The sequence below is a fragment of the Topomyia yanbarensis genome, chromosome 2 (assembly GCF_030247195.1).
Source record: "Topomyia yanbarensis strain Yona2022 chromosome 2, ASM3024719v1, whole genome shotgun sequence".
NCBI lineage: Eukaryota > Metazoa > Arthropoda > Insecta > Diptera > Culicidae > Topomyia > Topomyia yanbarensis.
In genome coordinates, this window is record NC_080671.1 from 414,441,262 (window position 1) to 414,462,298 (window position 21,037).

Consider the following 21,037-nt stretch of genomic DNA (forward strand, 5'->3'; position numbering starts at 1 on the left):
CCGTAATTAGTGCCTTTCACGGACGCCGATATCGATCTATCAACACATGAACCGGGATCAACGGCTTTACTTCCCTTCCAAAGAAAGAAGTGACCACAGATTCAAGTTTGCCTGCCACCTTCCATTTTCGGCATGTCATTGTTAGGACTCTTTAGACCAATTTCTTCAGTGGTGTTACCCCCAAGGCACACAATTATTCAATTTCGTATTTTTTTTACAAAATGATTTTTTATTTAACTTTGCTGGTTTCATTGTGATTTGGGTTTCGCTGGTCTGTCCGTAAACGACAGCTTTTCTTATGCTATTGTAGGAGCAGATTAATTCGTTTTTTCTATGACAATTTCATACAACTTCGAAAAAGAATTCTTCAATGTAAGACAGACCGTAGAAAAAAATTCTACGTGGTAGTGTACCCTCTTTTTCAGAGCTACGAAAATTACGAAACATGTACGTATGGAATCGAGAAATATGTTTCCGAGAATGGGAATTCTTTTCGCTGGAAGTTTCTTGGAATGTTTTACTTTTCTATTAAAGAAAGGCTGCGTATTACTCCGAAACTCGTTTATTTTAATCTAGTTTCTGTTATAAATGCTATTTCAATCAGTTAGTCGAGTGCGGGAGATGCATGTCTGTGTTTACACTGAAAAGATATTAAAAGGGCTCTTGAAACTCTATCAGAATGAGTTTAAAATTGTTAGAATTGCAAATTGGTGCCCATAAAAGTATATTTTCGAACAGCCATGGTGAACTGTTTTTTGTATGTATGAGAAAAGAATACTTACTCAATAGGGTGAATAAAGGTAGGTTGTTTTTCTTCCCATATTGGCATGTTGAATGCCATAAACCTCAATGGTCATACGTATCCATCCCACCCATACGACCGGCAAATTCGTCGGACAGTTCTCCACACACACACACCATGACAAAGTGATTGGTAACGAGACGTGGTAGGTTAGCGTGAAAGAATCCTTTTTCCCCTTTTCACCGATATGCCAGCAGAATATTAATTTCACTCAATTTATCACAGAAAATCGTAAAACTATTTCGGAAAAGATGTTACCCTCCCCAACACCACCAAACCCGGTTCAGGTCTGGGAATCGGATCCATCCCCCTCCGGGAACAACCTGGCTGGTGATGCTGGTTGGGAGAAGATTAAGGATAATGGCATTTTCACCTGAGGGCGGTAAAAAACCTACAAGTGATCCCTGGCTGCTGCGTGAGAAATCGACAAAACTTGAGCAGCAGCAGAGCCGGAGGAGTGCCTCCGCCACGCCAGAATGTAGCGAGCAGTGCGGCTTAGCTGATATAGGGTGAAGTGCCTATTTTCACCATACTAAGGAGGGCGCCTCACTGATTCATTAATTACTCGGCCAACAAACAATGGAATACGCACAAATTGGCATCAACAGCTTTGCTTCGTTATTAAGTACCAAGATAATAACATACATGCGCTGAAAACAGTGAAATTCTCGTGTTTGAGCGAAACGAAAACACGAATCGAGTGCCCCTATTGTTGCGCTACCATTTGACTCAATGCGTTAAACAAAGATGGCAGACACTGCTCTAACCAACGGCTTCAAATGGGTAGCGTGATAATAGAAACATAGCGATAATGGGCTCATCACCCTATACGGTAAAAAGCCAAAAGCTATTGCCGGATAACTGAGCGTTGAGTGGATGGAAGCGTTATCTGTTTCTGTGCGAAAGACGTTCGTATAGAGTGCTTCGAGAGTGAAATTTGCCCGCAGTGCGATGCTGGGCTATGGATTATTTAAAGGAATACTTTCTTTCGAAGCGAGACTTGGAAGTGGAATATCTCGGAATGTTCTCGAAAGTGTGATTTGATTTGACGTGTTTGAGATTGCTTTCCCCGTTACATGAGGATATGTATAGAGTTTTAGGGTGCAAATTGTTGCTTTGATTACGACAGTAAAAGACGGATTCTTGTTTGAAATTGTATGCCTGAGGAGGTTCACAGTAAAATATTAAACGCATGTAATTTTTCAACAAGATTGAAATAAGGTTTTACGCGATAATTTGCTATCGATTTAGTATTATTAAGGATGTTTAAAAAATTAAAAAGGAAATGCAAAATTCGATTTCAAAAAACATTGTTAAAAATTTGCAAATAGATACCGAATGTCGCCTTTCGCTGATACCATTTGTAAGCGTCAATCATATAAATATTCATAAACATAACTCGTTGCGAACTTCATAGGAAATCGATTTCCCTTCTTCATTTTTCCGCCATTCACACTTCGCAGAGTATAATCATTCAAGAAGTTGTCTCCGGCGATGTCACCATACAATAATGTTGCCGTTTCTATCTTCGTCTGGGTAGTCACTTGCTTGCTAAACCTCCCACCAGAACTTCACCCCCCAACCCCTCTTTCCTCTACCTGACTCAGTCACACAAAGCGCGACTGCAAGAATATAGATTGCATTTTCCCATGACACAAGTTTCTTCGTCTTCGATCCATTTCCATTCATAGCTGCGCTAGCGGTGACATCGCACGGTGGTTCAGAACGGTGAAAAATTGGTCTCACAAAAGTTGCATTATAGCCATGCGCTATCTTCCGGAAAGTTTCTGGAAAAGAAAAGACATATAAATAAAAAAAGTTTCTGGAAAAGAAAAGACATGTACATATAAATAATTAATCTGTATAGAATCGAGAATTGCAATTTTTTCCCTACAAATGCAAATAAAGAGACAGATTTTTTTTCGGTTTAAAAAAAGTCCTGTCTAGAATCTTTACTGAAGACACCAGGTGTGTTTCTTCAATCTAGTTGAAATACGTAAATTGTTCCCCCTTTTGTGTACGAATCTATATTGTTAGTTTTAAGATAACTGTAAAATATTTCGTAAAAAACTATTACTATTGAATTCCTTGTTTTAAAATTTTTCATAAAAAATCTTTTGCCCCCTCTCCTGTATATAGAATCTTATTTCTAGTCTTAAGATAGCTGAAAAGTTTTTCTCTTTCATAAAAAAAAGTTTCAACATCGTAACCTCCTAGTTGTAAGATATCCAAAATGTAACGCATTTGTACCTATCAATTAAACGAAATGAATAAAAAAAAATACGTAACGTTATTCGTGTAAGATCTCAAAACGAAGCTTGATTTTAAAATTATTTTGTTAAATTGTTGCTTCTTGGAAGTTTGAGATGTGTTATCCTTGATAATTAAAGAGATAATGAGTGATGATACAAGATAAGTAGAAAAGGTGCTCTACTATTTAGAAGAAAAGTATTTTTTTTTTGATTTTTTAATAAGGAATGTGTTCAAAAATGAAAGTTCTATCATCAGAAATATTACGGTAGCTACCTCAATAGAAGCGTAAAAAAGTTTGATAGAACTTTCCTGAAGACACATACACACGAAAATGAAATCAAAAACTTAAAACCTGTTTAGACCACTTTTTTCCCATTCAAGACCACCGTGCGTCGTCGTCAGGCGAGCAAGTCTTGTCGAATTGGGTGGAACAGGGGACGGAGGTCGATCACCGGCAAGATCCTATTGCCGCACAATGAAATGATAGAAAATGACAGTCTAGCCTTCTTTTGCGATGTGCCGGGGAAGAAAAATGACAACATTAATAAACTCCACTGTACCCATTTTGTGTCATAATTTTATTCGATGATAAATGTGCGGGGCTACACAATCGACTTTTCTCCAATTTCCTTCGCCGAAGTAGGTCTAGCTGTAGCTACCTTCCTACCTGCTGGGTGTAACAGTTTTGCCATCTAGTGATTTATTGCCGAGTCATTTGACGCTTACGATTCGATAAATGGGTGGTGTTTTCCAACCTGTTTGCGAAGTACTGGAGTGATGACAGAAAATGATGATCATTCGATTTAGTTGGATTACTGCTGCCACCAGCGTCGCGTCCGTTGGAGTGTATTGCGCAATTTGTCACCGATGCTTGCGAAGGGTAATAAAAATGTGAGAATAATATATTTTTCTAAAAAACATGGTGAAATCTCATGGGTAAGTTTTATGAATTTTATCCGTGATCATTAGTTATTAAGTATCACCGATGATTTCGTTTGATTTTGTGTTATTATCTGGAAGGACTTTTTTATCAAAATTTGCGAATACTGAAAGACAAATTTAAGATAGTGGTCTGTAGAGGCAAATCGATAGATATTAAATAGTTAATTATAACAAATCTTTATTCAGATAAGTTACTTCAAATTTATTCTTTTATAACTTTGCAAAACATTGCGTAGGTTTATTTCCAACATCAAGCATGTTGACACTTTGATAACCCGAACCATCGGCTGTGGTCCCCCAGAAGGTTGAATGGGTTATGGGGCCACATCTAGGGACTATAGAATAATATTTTAACAACTTCGGCAGTTAATTAACCTTTCGGCAGACAGCGAAATCGTCTAAGTGCATCAGCGGCTGTTCGTTCAGTGGGCCATATACGCGACTTCCGGAGGGTTAAGAAGACAGAAAAAAAAGTGTGTCCCGATTTCGTCAATACCCATTTTATCAACCTAAAATAAACAAAGTGGCTGATAAAAACGAAAGAGACAACTAATACCACGACACTATGTTAACCGTGTCTGCAAATGGAGCTCGTATGTACAAACTATTTTGTGTACGAATAATTATACATAAAAGTGTGCTGGAAACGAGCACAACACAAAAGATAGCATAGCTCAGTCGCATTCACTGGGTAGCGTACCTCCACAGGCAGTGTAACGGACTTTTAACTCAGCTACACTGGCTGTGAAAACACACAGCGCAGTGGTCTACTTCGCCTGCTGCTCAACAGGTAACTGAGCGTAGTGCGCTAGGTACACAAATCTGTCGTCCTGGACTAGGGAAGCGCTATCTTCTGTGTGTAAATGCGCGATATTTTGATTAGGTTGTTCATTGTTTAAATTTTTAATGCCATGGTTTCGAAAATCTTTGGGTTTATCTATTGGAATATATTCTTAGAAGTATTTCGGGGTGATATGCGCAAAAAATTTGAAAATTTATCGTGAGATGGCTGAATTATATGCGTTTGAAATTGGACCACTTTTCGTTACATACCATTTTTGTAGAATTTGCAACGTGCACCCCTATATCGAAAACAAAGACGTAGTCCTACGTCAAAAAAGCAACATCTCAATTTTCCGTAGACAAATCAGATTCGAATGGATATGGATCCATTCGAATATGATGCGCTATCAAATACAGTGATAACCATTTGCATGCTGTCTCATGCATGCAGAAATATATATTCAAAAAACGACTATAAAACTCTTTTATAAGGTGATTAAAAAATTGCATCGCACATTTAAGGGTAAAAGGAGGAAGTATGAAGCATGTTTCTACATGGGGAGTGGAAGACGGGAGGGGTAAGGTTAACATAGCATACTAATTTTTTTCTGTTGGAACAAAATCCTAGAACATTTTGAATTTCTTAAAGATCACCCAAAAAAGTTATTTGAAAGAAAAAAAAAAGATTTTCAGGGGTGTATCATAGAAAACTCCACAAATTCCTTATAAACCAATAATTAGATACTTCAGTCTCTTCAGTAAAGTTTTTATATTCCTTATTATATTCCCTACAACTTTGCTGAATGCATTTTTTTTTATTATTTTCTTAAATGATCAAGCAAAAATTAGCTTCTCAGCTTTAGGGGGATTAATCACCCAACCATTACTTTAATAAAATGGGGAATATAAACATTGCTGAGAACACTATAACTCGAAAATTATTTTTTTTTTATTGTCAAAACAATTTCGACCACTTTTCTGCCTATTTGCAAACACTGTACGGCGGACCCTTATTGACAGGGCGGCTCAGGTGCTTCTAAAAAGTAAACTAAAGAATACTAATTTTAACAACTTGCATTCCTCCTTCCTACCGATTCTTATACCGATGCTGCTACTGACGAGAATGTGATGCGGCTTCCCAACGATTTCCAACCGGCCGAATTACTAACGGTCGCGTTCACCTACAATTTCATTGGCCACAACGGCAACGATCCTTGGTTTTAACTAGGTAGTTGTGCTTGGTTTCTTTGTTGGAATCTCCCTAGCGGACCCCCTTGACTATTAGCTGTGAGATAGATAGATATATAGATAGATAGATAAATGGAAAGAGATATAGAGAGAGAAATAGAGAGAGAGAGCTAGGCTCGTCCGACGAATTCTTCACAGCGAGGGCGGAAAAGAGCCACCTGGGTCCCTTCTAACTGATTATTCTGGGAGTGAGCTTTTGAGAAAAATTGACTTTTGAAGTTAGTGTTAGCGCACTCTATGCGGTCACAGGTGGAACTAAAATGTCAGCGTGGGACTCTAAACAGAGCTGACACGGTGGTCCTCCGGCAAGACAGAGGGTTGGGGAAGGCCCAACAAGCCGCCCTGGAGAACTAACCGTTACCAACAATGCAGAAGAAAATACGAATCGGAACAATCGGCAAAGACCTACGCGACGAAATAAGGACTAAGATTGGAAACTCGGAAAATGGAACTGCAGGTCGCTTTGCTTTCCAGCTTTCGACAGGTTAATCTACGACGAACTCCAACCACGCAACTTTAAAGTCGTAGCACTGCAGGAACTTTGCTTGATAGGACAAAGTGTATGGAAAAGCGGGCATCGGGCGGCTACTTTCTACCAGAGCTATGGCACCACCAACGAGCTGGGAACCGGCTTTGTAGTGTTGGGTAGGATGCGTCAACGCGTGATTGGATGTACTTCGATCAACGCAAGGATGTATAAGTTGAGGATCAAAGGCCGTTTCTTCAACTACAGCATCATCAACGTATACCGCTCACACGATGGGAGACCCGACGACGAAAAGGAAGCGTTCTACGCGAAGCTGGAGGAAGTGTACGACGGCTATTCGCAACGGTACGTGAAAATCGTCATCGGTGATATGAACGCTCAGGTAGGACGGGAGGTAATGTTTAGACGGGTAATCGGGCCAAACAGCTTGCACACCGTATCGAATGACAACGGCCAACGATGCGTGAACTTCGCTGCCTCCCGTGGCATGGTAGTCCGAAGTACCTTCTTCCCCCGCAAAGATATCCACAATCCACCTGGAGATCTCCTGACCAACGCACCGAAAACGATCCGAAATCAATCGATCTAATCGACGGGCGATTGATGTCACCAACTTTCGTACCTACTGCAGGGCGAATATAGATTCGGACCATTACCTAGTTGCAGTATGCATGCGCTCAAAACTCGACCGTGTACAACACTCGTCGTAGTCGGACGCCAAGGCCCAACATCGCGCAACTTCGGGACGCCGTGGTTGCCCAAGACTACACACAGCTGCTGGAAGTAGCACTACCCACTGAAGAACAGCTGGACGCAGCTACTCTTGAAGATGGCTGGAAGGAGATCCGTTCCGCCATAGAAAGTACTGCTATAGCGGCACTAGGTACAGCGATTCCGAATCGAGGAAACGACTGGTTCGATGACGAATATAAGCAGTTAATAGAGGAGAAGAATGCAGCACGGGCGAGGATGCTGCAGCACGGAACGAGACAGAATGTGGAGCGATACAAATAAGCACGGAACAGGCTAACCTCGGTCCTCCAGAGTAAGAAGCGCCAACAGGAGGAACGTGATCGCGAAGCGATGGATCAACTGTACCGCGTAAATGACACACGGAAGTTCTTCGAAAAGCTGAACAGTTCGCGCAAAGGCTACGTTCCGCAAGCCGATATGTGCAGGGACTTAGACGGCAACCGTCTTACGTACGAGTTTGATCATGATCATTTTCTGTGGTTTTAAATAGAGTGTCAATACCCTAGTAACAATTGAGATCTTATGGTAGTTTTATAGCCACTGATAAAACTTTGATTGCACTTGTAGCGTGCTATAAAACTTCAATTGTTACTTAATTATAACCAGTACTAGTGTACCGGGCCATATCGTGGAGGCGAATTTCCGTAAGATCGTTATCCATTGTATGTCCATGTACACGGAAATCTTGGTTTTGAGGTTTCCGTATTCGATGTCGAACAACAGCATCGTGTTCTTCGCTACGAAGCTTTCTGCCTCGACTAAGGAGTTGAATGCTATTAGTACCACATGCCTCGTATGATGTAGCTGTACGTGTGCATTTCTGTTAGCACACATTTCATTTTTATCTTGATTTACTGGTCAACCTCGCGCACTGTCGGTCCACTGCGGATCTGCGTATAGTTAATCACCATTGTGTTCTCCAGCAATGGGCGAGATTTGTTTTGTGATTCAGTTGGGGGCAACGGAACTTTACTGTGTCTATATGTTACACGTATCCGCTAAAGTGGAGTGGTGCTGGTAGTATTTGATGTTTGTATGCAGTTCGTAAGCGGTCCGTTTCTTGCCTTCTGATTTGTACGAGATTAGTGAGCAGACTGGGCATTTTATGTGTCAAACTTCATTAAACTTATTGTTGAGAAACAAAACCTTAGCGATTACATAAAAATAAATATTCGCTACACGAAACAGCGTCTAAGTGATGACGATTAAACCTTTATGATTAAAATTTTCGGGATTGTGTAGGTGTTTTCATTCAAAACAGACAACCAATACGACCGCATCAAAAAACCAACTCGAACCAATAATTGGAGGAAAGCAATCCGATGATTGAAAAACAACGTTTCTCGATCACAGAGACGAACATTTTAAAACTATTTACGCTAAGATAACTTCTCATACGCTAAATCTTCACCAGCAAACTGTCGACAAAAACAAGGTACGAATCGCAAAAGACGACTTGGAATGAAAACAAGTTTTCCCGGCCCGTTCCCTTACTGCAGGAATCCAACCCACGGCAACCTTCCGGTGCTGGGCATTGTATAAATATATCTCCCGTTTTCTACATATTCGCAGCTTACAGTTCAGCATCCGAGAATTGTTTTCTATTGAAGAATAGCTTGCTTTTCCCGTATGTATGTGCATTCGTTCTGTGCTGTACCTAACTAGGTAGCAAAGATAAGCTCGTTGCTGTTGCTGCCTTCAGTGGCCACCGTGGTGACTGAGCAGAGCCGTATCTCGTAACTCGTCGCATTACACCGGCAAGCTAGCTGATGCTGGAGAGAATAAATATCGAAACAACTTCGTTTGCCCCTGCGTCAAACGGGATCACTTCGCTAAAGCTTTTATCGGATATCGCACAATCCACCGCAAACAATGTCCGTGCCACACCACGCCCCCCTGATCATACCAACAGTCAACCATCACCGGTGTGGCGTGCGGGGGGATTTGGAAGTTTCCTTCTAGGAAGAGTTCGCTATTTGTGTAAACATGTTTGCTACAAAAGTCTGCGGGTCGGTGTGTTGTCGAGGGAATAGCGGTAGTTCTGTCGGAATACAACACGGCACATTGGGGTCGTTCCTGCAACTATCTACATATCAACTGAGGCTGCCGTTGGCATGATGTGCGGTTTCGTATGCCATGCTCCAAAGTCAATTTCCGTGTTGGTGGTGGCGAGACGGAAGTTTTCGTAATTCAAATATTTTAATACGGGATGTGATTGATTGATGGTGCTGTCGAGTCCGAAATTACACGCTGTTGCTTTCGACACCTGGGCCGGCGTGCCATGGATACCTTTGTCGGTGTAATACGATAATGCATTCATCCGTCAGACAGTGTGATATGAGGGATGAGGGTGGGTGTGTGTTATTAAATAGTTTTATCCATTAAAATAAGCGCGATGAATGGATAGAAGTAACAGTCGTTGTTGAATTTCAGAGTTAAAATTTTGACAGGAGAATTTAATAGAAAATATTTTGTATGAGCTAAGGCATATGGTAACAAAATCATTAAAAATCGTACATTGGAAAATACAAAATTATATTATTATTCTTCTGAACATGCTATTGAGCTAAAACTAACCATTATTTCACAAAAATGTATAGTTCGTGGGAATCGAGTACTGATGCACAACCATGCACTGCTAGGCCCCATGCAAAACTGACTCAGACTTGACTTCGATAAACGTTTAATAGCTTCCTTTAACAACATCGGATTGACTAGCAGTCTTCGGCAAAGTTGTAAACAATTAAATTATCTTTCTTATTTTCACTTTCAGTGATAATACGATACATACAGTGCCACCTAGCGGTAAAAATGCGAGCTAGTAGGTTTTCTCCATGTAAATTGGCGAAAAATCCTACACAAACTGCAGATACGTTGGTCCGGTAGCTAGACTTGTCCGATTTGCTTCAAATTTGGTGCAAGTACTCCTGGTTGCACTAGGAATCGACTCAGGGGTGGGCCGATTGAGTTGTCAAAAATTCATTATTTTTCTGGGTAGTCTAGAGCTCGCAAGTCACGGAATATATCCAGAATTCTTCGCTGGTCCGTCGTTGATTGTTGTTTACCCCTAGCTAATCGCCGAGTTAACTTCGTCGGGGCTAGGAATAAACTGCGAAAGTTCCTAATATTATTAGAAGACAAAACCCAGCGAGAACCGGTTTCTGCGGATTGGCATTTTTCACCACCTAGCGCTCCACATTTCGGAGGCCAGGTCATCGGGGAAAATGGTATCACCGGAAGACTTTACAACACTACTCGTGCAGGTGGAAGGATACCTCAATTTCCGACCACTACCACTGTCCATGTTAGAAGATCCCAATGATTTAGAACCGTTGACGCTATCGCACTTCCTCGCTTCAAGCCCTTCCTGAAACCAATCACGAAAATGTACAGGTCAACCATCTGAATAAATGGCAGTTAATGTAACGCAAGTTTCAAGATTTTTGGCGCAGATGGCGCCGGGAATACCTGTGTTAACTCCAAGCTAGGACCAAATGCAGGAAACCATCAGTTCAAGTCGAGGTGGGCAAGCTGGTCGTGACCCAAGATGACAATCTGCCCCCAATGCGATGGAGAATAGGAAGGATACAGGAACTCCATCCGGCCGACGACCAGGTAGTGCCCGTCGTTACCGTCTAAACAGCTGCTGGAAATCAAATACGCCCTGTAGAAAAATTAACCAAACAAACCATTCAGTCGAACAACGTACGCTACCGTACGAAACTAAGCTTCTATAGAACACTTAGTAGATCGGTTACTTTATCGACTATGCTGGACAAGCGTATCCGCGATTTAATTGGAAAGGAGACAAATTTCCAATAAAATTAATAGATTGAAAATACAACGTATACTTTTTGAGTTAGAGGCAGTTATAGATAAACAACTTAATAGAGAAAAAATGAAATGGAAATATGTTGAGCAAGAAATGCCACCTCCTGACATTGCCACTCGGGGCAACACAGTGGTCCAGAATGCGAATTTAGCAGGAATTTTAACTTTTTGCTAAAATTAAATAACTTAGCTTTACAACATGTTTGGCAAAGTTGTTGTACTTTGCAAGGTCCTTCTTTTTGTTTAAACCGATGCTAAGGTGGTTCTAAATTTAGCAATATTTAAAATAGAACTTTTTAACGGTTTGAGATAGAGTTTTACTGTCTTCGATAAAGTTGTAGAGTAACACATTTTAGACAAATTTTCTGAAGACATGCAAGCTCTAGCTTTTATATTTTCCATTGCACGAGAAATTCAAATATAAGCTTTAGGGTGTTTCTTAAAAAACGGTTTTATTTCTATAACTTTTGAAGTTTTTATTTTACGCTAAAGTACCCTTTGGACAACTTGAAGATTATTTTAGGGCGCATAATTTGCTTTAAAATATCAACTACTTAACTTTTTTTGTTTTACAGTTATAAGAACTTTTATATAAAAAATATAACTTTTTCAAATAGAATTATCTTCGATTCGGGCATTAAACATTAAAAATGTTGCTTTCGTTTGAAATAGGATACTTTGTAGTATAGATCACCAAAAAATGGCAAATACGATATTTTTTTATATCTTGTAATATTCACTCAAAAAATAGTTTATTTTTAGTATATATAACTTTCTAACGAGTGAAGCTAGAGGTTCAATATATTAAGAAAAATTGTTCTTCTTCAAAATATCTGAAAGTATTTCTAAAGTGATCTTAATGAAAAATCAAAACTGCAAAAGTTATACAAAGAAAACTATTTTTTTTAAGAAACACCCTTTTTTGGAAAATTACTTGTAAAATGAAAAGTACATGACATTAAGTTTCAGTGTCTGCGACAAAGTTTTTTAAAATTTCATTTTCTTCAATTCTCTGGAAGACAGCAAAACTCTATCTCGAATCATTAAAAAGTTAATTTCCTGATTTAAAAAAATTTAGAACTACCCTACCCACTATTTAAAATAATAGAAAAGTACTGTAAAGTGCTATATTTTATCATGAAAACGAAACTACATTTTTTATATTGTTCACCGTGAAAGTAATTTGAACATATTACAAAGAGTCAATTCATGAAAAACCAAATTTTTAATATAACTTTTTCAATTTTCATTTTTATCCAACCTATCCTTCAGATGTTTTTCAGAGTTTTTGAAGACGAAGATTTTCTTCTAATACCTTAAAACTCTAGCTTTTATCGTTCAGAAGATATAAGCTCTTAACTTTTCAAAAAAAAAAAAAAAGATTTTTTTAAATCAATTTTATAAAATTCAAAAAAATATCGTATTTGCCATTTTTTACTCAATTATAACTCTAATCATGACCTTATTTATAGTTCAAAAAGAATTATCTTTTATTTGCCCCAAATGAGTGATATTGTTATTCCAAACAACCCCATTTTTTGGCGAAAAAGTGTTCATAATTTTTCAACGGAAATAGCTAGATATATAGTGCCATGAAACAAATTATTCGCCTTGAAACAATCTTAAAGTTGTCTGAAGACTACTTCAGTTGTAAATGAATACAGCAAAAGTTGTTGGAATAAAACTGTATTTCGAAGAAACACCCTAAGCTCCTACTTTAAATTTGTTGTAAAATAAAAAGTATGACAGATAGAGCTTACATGTCTTCAGAAACATTTCCAAAATTTGTCGTTCTACAACTTCGCTGAAGGTCGTTTGGCTCTAGCTAGAATGATTAAAAAGTTAATTTTTTGATCTTGGTAAAATTAGAACCACCCTTACTGTTGTTTCAACAAAAAGAGGGGGCTCATAAACTACGAAAACTTCTCCAAAGACTTAATAATGCTAAGTTGTTTGGCTTTAGTAAAATCTCAAAATTCATGCTAAATTTGCATTCTGGACCACTGTGCACTGGTACCTCCTGCACGTTATTTGTGGTGTATCATTCCATAGCCTTTTTTCCGTGATGGCAGGACGTCTAATCTGGCCAAAACAGAACGGAGCCTTTGTGTTTCTTGAGGAAAGGTATCAGATGTTTTTCCAGGCACCCCAGCACATAAATTTCCTGGTTGATGGTCCCGGATGCGATGTAAATGTCATTCTTCAAACCACAGGAACAGATGGCCTGCCATGTGAGATATTTCTCTGTAAACTTCGACAACTTTATATGTTTGAAAATCTCTGAATACCTTTCCTTTTCCAGTTAACGAATAATATTTCTATTCAGGAAGCTGTTGAAAGTCTGCCTTGACGTTGTAAGTAGGGGTTTACCCACTACTCGGGTTCTTGTTTGCCCGGCGTACCCTTCTTTTTAGGGCGGCAGGTGCCTCTACAGAATTTCGGATTTTCGTAACAACAAAAAAGGTAAACAAAACAAATAAATTTAATTTTACCGTGTTTATTTCCTCCAACTCTCTCCACTGCTGCTGCTGCTGCTGATCTGCTACTGCTGGGCGGAAAGGCGGGCGGTCTCGTCCGACCGGCCGGGACAGAAACGGCCGAGTTCTCCCGATTTGTGTTGACTGCTCCGGCAGCGGTCCTTGACAATTAGCTAGGGAGGTGAGCTTAGCTCCTTTGTTGGAACCTCCCTAGCGACGATGGCGAATTATCGCCGGATCTACTCGCTCCCCGCGAGAGATTTCAGAAGTCACCGCAGTGTACTTCCCAGGGAGCACCTTTGGCCACTCTGCTTCGCTCTCCTTGACGTTTAGCTGTGAAGGAGAGCTAGACTCAATCGGCTGATCCTTCATAGCGAGAGCGGAAAGGCGTCTTCTGAGTCCTTTATGGTTAGCCGGGGAAGCGAGTGGCTCCTTAACGATTAGCTTCCCTAATCGGCGACCCGACATCAGACCAGAGTTCTCGAACCACGAGCCGGTACTTTTGCTGGAATTTACTTCCGCACACACGCGTTATTTGGCGGGTTGGATTTCCCAACAACAAACCGGTCACTACCGAAAACAAACCGAACAGCAACTTGGTCCGAAACTAACTAATCTTTTCACGATGGCCGCCTTTTGCACGACTAAAACAAAAACGACACACCGCCTCGATGCCTAGCTGTCATCTCCCTTGCAGCATAACCAGCAACCAATTCAACAGCAAGAGGAGAGCGGTGACCTAACTAAGCCCTATGTTATTTATACAGAAATATGAAACAAAATTTTGTACACCTATCTAGACCAACAAATTGGTTCACAAAAGCTAAAACAAACAAAATTTACGAGAAAAAGTGAACGATCATAAGGAACAGCTGTGAGCATTATGTTACATAAACAATGCACTCTACGGAGAGAGTACGTACAAATAGGTATATTTCCACCCAGTGCTAAATTGTTACCCTGAAGGGTTACAACGTATGTTTCGTCATCCTGTCCCACGTAATCAAACTTCGTCAACATCTTCATGTACAGCTTCCGCGATCGTCTTCAGGCCGACTTGTTTTCCTTAACGTCACGAATTAGAGTCACTACCTTCTTGTAAGTCGTCAGTCGGGCTCGTTTTTTAGCTGGATGCAAGGTTGTAGACGACACACCCAGCTTGCTTGCAACACCTCGGATGGAGAGCTTGCTTCTGACTTTCGATTTCCTGCCGTTCTAGTCTTCCTCACTGACGACAAACGTTTCCTGAACACGTTTAGTGATGGTTGATTTAGCCACACTCAGTTATTTCGCCAACTTACGTAGTAGTTCGGATTTTCACGATGCTCTAGCAAAAATTTGCCCCATTGCTTCTTTTGCTTTGATGTCATTTTTACAGCTGAAGTGCAAATGTCGAAACCAAACAGTATGTATGATGCTACTACACACATACATCTTTAAAATGAGGGATGAGCGGATTTTTATGCACCCAAAAAAACATCTCTTGCAATGATTGCAAGCGACAATCACTTGCAAATAATGTTAACAACGCTTGTAATTATGCTGCTAAAGTTGCTTGCAATTTTTGCAAGCATATATAATCACTTCATTTCTTGCTATACCTACATACGTTTCTTCAAAACAACTGTCAAAAGATTGCCGCCACCCAATCAAAAAAGGCAAATTGCTGGCTAATGGGGGGCTATTTGCTAACTCGGAAGCGCTAATTGTTCTTCAATTTGCAAGCAAATTGCTGGCAATTAGGGGGCTATTTCAAATGCAATATTTGGGCGATTTGTCGCCGCAATTTTTTTGCCGCTCTATCCGCCCTTAAATTGCCCCCAAATCACCCAGGGAACGCGCCATTTAATCGCCCTTAATTGCCTAATATGAAAATCCCTAATAAAACTTATTTTCGGATTAATTATCTACTCACATTAACGTATTAGTACAGGTTATCAACACCAAACTACAGGAAGAATCAATGGTGAAATTGGTATTGCACATCAAAACTTACCACAATCTGACTTTCATTAAGACTTTAGGTCAGGGATCTTGTTCCACTATACTTACACACGATTCCACAATTTCCCACATTCGTTGGCTAAATGAAGTGCACTAGGCAAACAAAATACAAGCGAGAACACGCCATGTTTGAAAAACACAAAAAACAACCAAGTCCATTTCAACCGCCAGAAAATTTGACTAAGTGTTGAAATTTCCGTTAAATCGCATTCGTAAATTGTATTTGTTCCTAGGGGCAATTAGCACAGACGAGTTGAGTTAAACGTCAAACTGTTTGAATCGCCTGACCATGTTCGTCCGCAATTTTTTTGACCGGGAACATTCACGTGCCTATGCTGGTTATTATAGCAACGCGCGGCGAGTTTTTATTTACTGTTTGCTTTTTATTCATTCCTCACGAACATCATTAAACACAAACTTGTGGCTCATTCATTACACACGAGACATTATCGAATTTCGGATGTGCTAATGGTACGAGTTTTAACGCCCTGCTCTCATGTGCAAGAACAGAATAGTGATAATAGTCAGTGCTACGATGCGCAAGAGCATGAGTTCAAATCTGGGTTGCGTCCGTTACTTTTTTCATTAACGGGCCACTTCAAAGTCAACTGTGGCTTTTTGTGTTTGTATTTGGGAATTGCACAAAAATGCTAATTTCCAGGTTATTATAACGAGGAGCGTATTCATAGCGCCTTGATCCCTGTAATAAATACCAAGAAACATTAAGAAATAGAGAGTAGTTTAATGTACTCGTCTGTTTTAAAAATATCCTGTCCCAAAGATTCAGAGCTCAGTACTGATCGAGCAGTATGGGATTGCATCTTACCTTGACCCCTTCACGATACTAGAATGGTCAGTCAGATCAGAAGTCAAAAAGAGCACCGCTTGCGAACAGCATAGAAACAGAAATACTACCAGTGCCGCGCCGCTTTAACGTGGACGTGTAACATATACATAGACGCAAAAAAGTTCCGTTGCACGGGAGAATACAATCGCGATTGATTTTTCGCAGACTCGTCTTAGACCTTCAGTGTGCGAGGTGGAACAGTTGGTCAAGGTAAAAATGGAACTTGATCGTACAGAGGTTTCAGACGTCCAGCTTCACCACACGAGGCAAGTAGTTCTTATAACGTTCAACTTCATAGCCGAGAAAGAAAGCTTCGTAGCAAAGAACAATATGCAACATGACGTTGAATATGAAAACGTCAAAACCAAGATACCCGTGTATAGGGACCGCGATCTAACTGAAATACGCCTCCATGATTTGGCTTCTCGTACTAGTTCGGATTGTATTAAAAGATTCATGTCAAAGTATGGAGAAGTGGAACCCGTCACAAACGATACTTGGAGAAACTTTTTCCCTGGCATACTCAACGGTGTTCGGGTGGTGCGAATGCGGCTGTACCAACCTATACCGTCTTACTTGACTTTCGAGCGCAGATCATCCCAAGGTGTTAACTACATACAAAGAACCCTATGCACATACCCTGGACAGACGCCCACGTGCCAGTTCTGTAATCAGACGGCACACTACGGTAAGCCATGTGCCAAAACAACTAAAGAAAACTCATCTACAACCACCACTACCAAACAGCCTTCCACATCTTCTGATACACAACAGACAGCCGGACAAAAAATGAATGCCGGACAAACAATATTCCACGGCATCTCAAAGCAAACAGGTAACGAACGCAGGGAAGAAATAAACAAGAACGAAGACGGCTATACCAATGTAACTCGAAAACACAAAAAGCACCAAAAATCTAACAGCGACAACCAGAGCCAATCTAGCGATGACGATATGGGCACAAACACGAGCGAGGGGGAAGACAGACAGAATGATCAGCAAGCAGAAAGTACACCCGACCATCGCTCACCACCAGGAAATAAAATAAACACAAGAAGCGGAAAGCAGTGCTCCCAGGATAGTCGCCAGAAATAAGATTTGATGGTTTATAGATTTTTTTATCTATTTTGAATGGATTTTTGAATTTAAAAAGTTTTTTTTAAATGTACATTATTTTCAAAAAGGCGAATGACCCTCGAGGTTAATACCTCAATAAAAAATAATAATGATAATAATAATAATAATAATAATAATAATAATAATAATAATAATAATAATAATAATAATAATAATAATAATAATAATAATAATAATAATAATAATAATAATAATAATAATAATAATAATAATAATAATAATAATAATAATAATAATAATAATAATAATAATAATAATAATAATAATAATAATAATAATAATAATAATAATAATAATTGTTGTTGTTGTTGTTCTTTATTAAAGACACAGGTGCATTCGTGTCGGAAAAAATAGTTTCAATTTTGCTTTCATTAACATTGAAATAATAATTTACAATTCAGTTTTTCTTCAATTTTTTGACGTAGGACTACGTCTTTGTTTTCGATATGGGGGTGCACTCTGCAAATTCTACAAAAATGGTATGTAACGAAAAGTGGTCCAATTTTAAACGCATGTAATTCAGCCATCTCACGATAAATTTTCAAATTTTTTGCACAAATCACCCCGAAATACTTCTAAGAATAGATTCCAACAGATATCCCCAAGGATTTTTGATATCATAGCATTAAAAAATTAAATAATATACAACCTTGTCAAAATATCGCGCATTAACACACAGAAGATAGCGCTTCCCAAGCCCTGCACGACGGATTAGTGTACCTAGCGCGCAACGCTTCTATGAATGACGTCATCATCGACTATTTAAAGAACGGACTTGGCCAGACATGCTCAGTTCCCTGTTGAACGGCTGGCGAAGCAGATCACCGCGCTGTGTTTTTTACAGCCAGTGTAGCTGAGTTAGAAGTCCGTTACACTGGCTGTGGAGGGACGCTACCCAGTGTCGTCCAACAGGCGACCGCTCAAACTGCTTCCTAAATGCCGCTGTAATGTTGCCAGTAAATTTTTGGTTTAACTAGCACATGTATTTGTTATTTACGCTTGAAATTAAGTAATGTAGTGGTAGTAATAAGCTTCCCATTTTGGTTTAAACGCAAGGACAGTTTTTAAAACAGGATTTGATTAGTTAGTTTAGCTCATCTAAGCAATTTTATCAATTCTGTAATTTAAAAGGAATTTTACGGAACTTGGTGAATTTGGCCCCACTTGCAACTGGTATAATCAACTTGCACAAAGTGTTGCATAACGCAGGGCTGTTTTTTTGGAACAAAATGTGTTATCATTCAGCCCTTCGCTATGCAAAATCACGATATTATGACAGATGGACTAAGCGCGGCCGTTCCTTTCAATAGGGAAAGGCCGCGTGGAATTTTGGTGAAACGCGCTAATAGTGTCGTGGTGGTAAAGTTGTCTCTTTCGCTCTACCCATCATCATCAGCGTTGACTTATTTTGCATTGTACGCTTGGGTTCAATGTTTGGGGCGAATGTGTTGGTAGGTAGGGGAACTGGCGGTAAAATGAACAGCAAAGTCATTATTTTATAACTAATAAGTGACTGAGATATTACAATTACCTTATGTTTCTTGTTAGACATGTTTTGTACATATCTGGTAAAAATACTTCGTCATAAACACATTTTTTCAAACATGATTCTTGATTGCTAAAGATGTCCAAAAATGAGACATGTTTATAGCGAGTGGGTAAAATGAACAGATTCTGGTGGCCTGCAAAATGTCCTGTATGTATGCAATGCGCAGCGTTGGAAAGCATTTTCCGATCAATGCTAATATCCCAACAAATCATGAGCTTTGCATACACACAGGGCATTTTGCAAGCAAAAAAAATTGTCACGGAAGAATTGAATTTTCATGACGTAATATTAACCATTTTACAATCCTGTGGCATCGAAACACATCTACAAACTTGGGGTTATCTATGGGTGTTTGAACTTTTAGGATCTGTTTGAGAGCAACTAGAAAGCTTGTTCGATACATGAGATGTGATTATATTGTCTAAAATTTGATTTTTCTTCACCGGTCCGGGTGTTTTTTTCCGACACACTAAGTACTAAGAAAATAAATATTTTACATTAAGTAGTATAGTCCTACGTCTACAGTTCGTGCAACCCCATAGGGCTGCCCCTTGTAGTTTTTTATACAAGGTTGCTTCTTTAAGGAAGTTTAAAACTTTCTGCTCGCTGTCGTTGTCGTTGCATAACGCCGCTCGTAAACTCGTCGGCTCGATGTCGTGCTTTTTCCTCGCTTCGTCGTATATCCTGCAGTGAAGGATCACATGACGAACGTTTAAGGTGACTCCACAGTAGTCGCATACTGGTGGAGAGGTCCTCTTCAGCAGGAATTCGTGCGTCAATCGGGTATGCCCTATTCGCAATCGCGTTAGCACTCGTTGGTCGGCCGAATTCTCGCGGTCAGTCCACTTTGTTGTGTTGAATTTTACTTCGCGTAGTTTCACCTCGGTGGACGCTGACCACCGCTGGTACCATCGATTTCGGATAGTTGTTTTGATTTGACTAACGGCATCTGCTCCGGGAACGGATATATCCAATGGGGGAACGCCCCTGGCTTCTCCTGCAAGTCGGTCTGCCTCTTCGTTAACGCGGATGCCAGTGTGACCTGGGATCCAGCAAAGATTGATTGGACGGTTCCGAAGCATGTTTTCAATCTGTTGGATCCACGGGTGCTGGGATGTGCCGGCTTCGATTGCTGATAAACAGCTAGCCGAATCTGACATGATCAGCAAATCGCTAGACGTGTGGTATGCTGTTAGCGCTGTTTTTATTGCAAATGCCTCGGCTGAGAAGACGCTGCATTGCTGTGGTAGACCTAGCGACTGTTGATAGTGTTCTCCGAAAACTCCCGCGCCGACAGCGATATCGTCTTTCGATCCATCTGTGTAAACGACTGTTGAGGGGCTGAAACGTTCTGTCAGTAGCTCCTGAACGACTGGACGGACAGTATCCGAAGGATCTCCGGCTTTTACGCGTTTCTTGATGTCCCACACGATCTGAGGTTTGGCTTCGTACCACTTCCGAGTAGTTAGCCGCGTGCGGGAGCAGATACTTGGAAGAGGCGTTCCGACCATCTCCATCAAACGACTGGAAGCTCGATGTACCAAGGGAATAGCAGCATTATCCCTACTATTCTCTAACATACTGATAGCCAATCGTGCGATGGTTTGGAGGACAAGCAGATCGAACGGCAAAATACCTGCTTCAGCCATAATGGCTAGAATTGGACTCGTGACGTATGCACCGGATGCAAACCTTACCATCCTGTTGTATGTAGGTGCGAGTGTTTGGACGACGGCATCTCCTCCTCTGCTTACGAGCCCCATGCCATATAGTAATCGAGAGGTGACAATTGCTGACCCGATTTGAAGTAAAGAAGCGCGTTGACCACGGGGTAGCTTGGCACCGATCATCTTCAAGATACGCAACCTGGATTCACACCATGCCATATCTCCAAGTAGTGTCGTACGCCTTGGCCAAATCTAGC

At 40.2% G+C, this 21,037-nt stretch overlaps 2 protein-coding genes across 3 annotated transcripts in view; one reads left to right on the forward strand and one right to left on the reverse strand.

Moving 5' to 3' along the window:
- Positions 1–21,037, forward strand: part of LOC131685117 (hemicentin-1-like) — a 574,669-nt gene that overhangs the window by 130,297 nt on the left and 423,335 nt on the right. The window lies entirely within an intron of this gene.
- LOC131680902 (uncharacterized) lies at positions 10,776–20,813 on the reverse strand. The gene is made up of 2 exons (XM_058961619.1): positions 19,681–20,813; positions 10,776–10,932 (listed from the first exon to the last, which is right to left on the reverse strand). Exons 1-2 carry the CDS (start codon positions 20,811–20,813, stop codon positions 10,776–10,778), a joined length of 1,290 nt encoding a protein of 429 aa, XP_058817602.1.

Coding starts and splice junctions, on each gene's coding strand:
- LOC131680902 (XM_058961619.1), bottom strand. CDS start 20,813: ATGGTAAGGTTTGCATCCGGTGCATACGTCACGAGTCCAATTCTAGCC. Junction 10,933..19,680: donor TTCCTTAAAGAAGCAACCTT/GTATAAAAAACT, acceptor ATTTTTCTACAG/GGCGTATTTGATTTCCAGCA.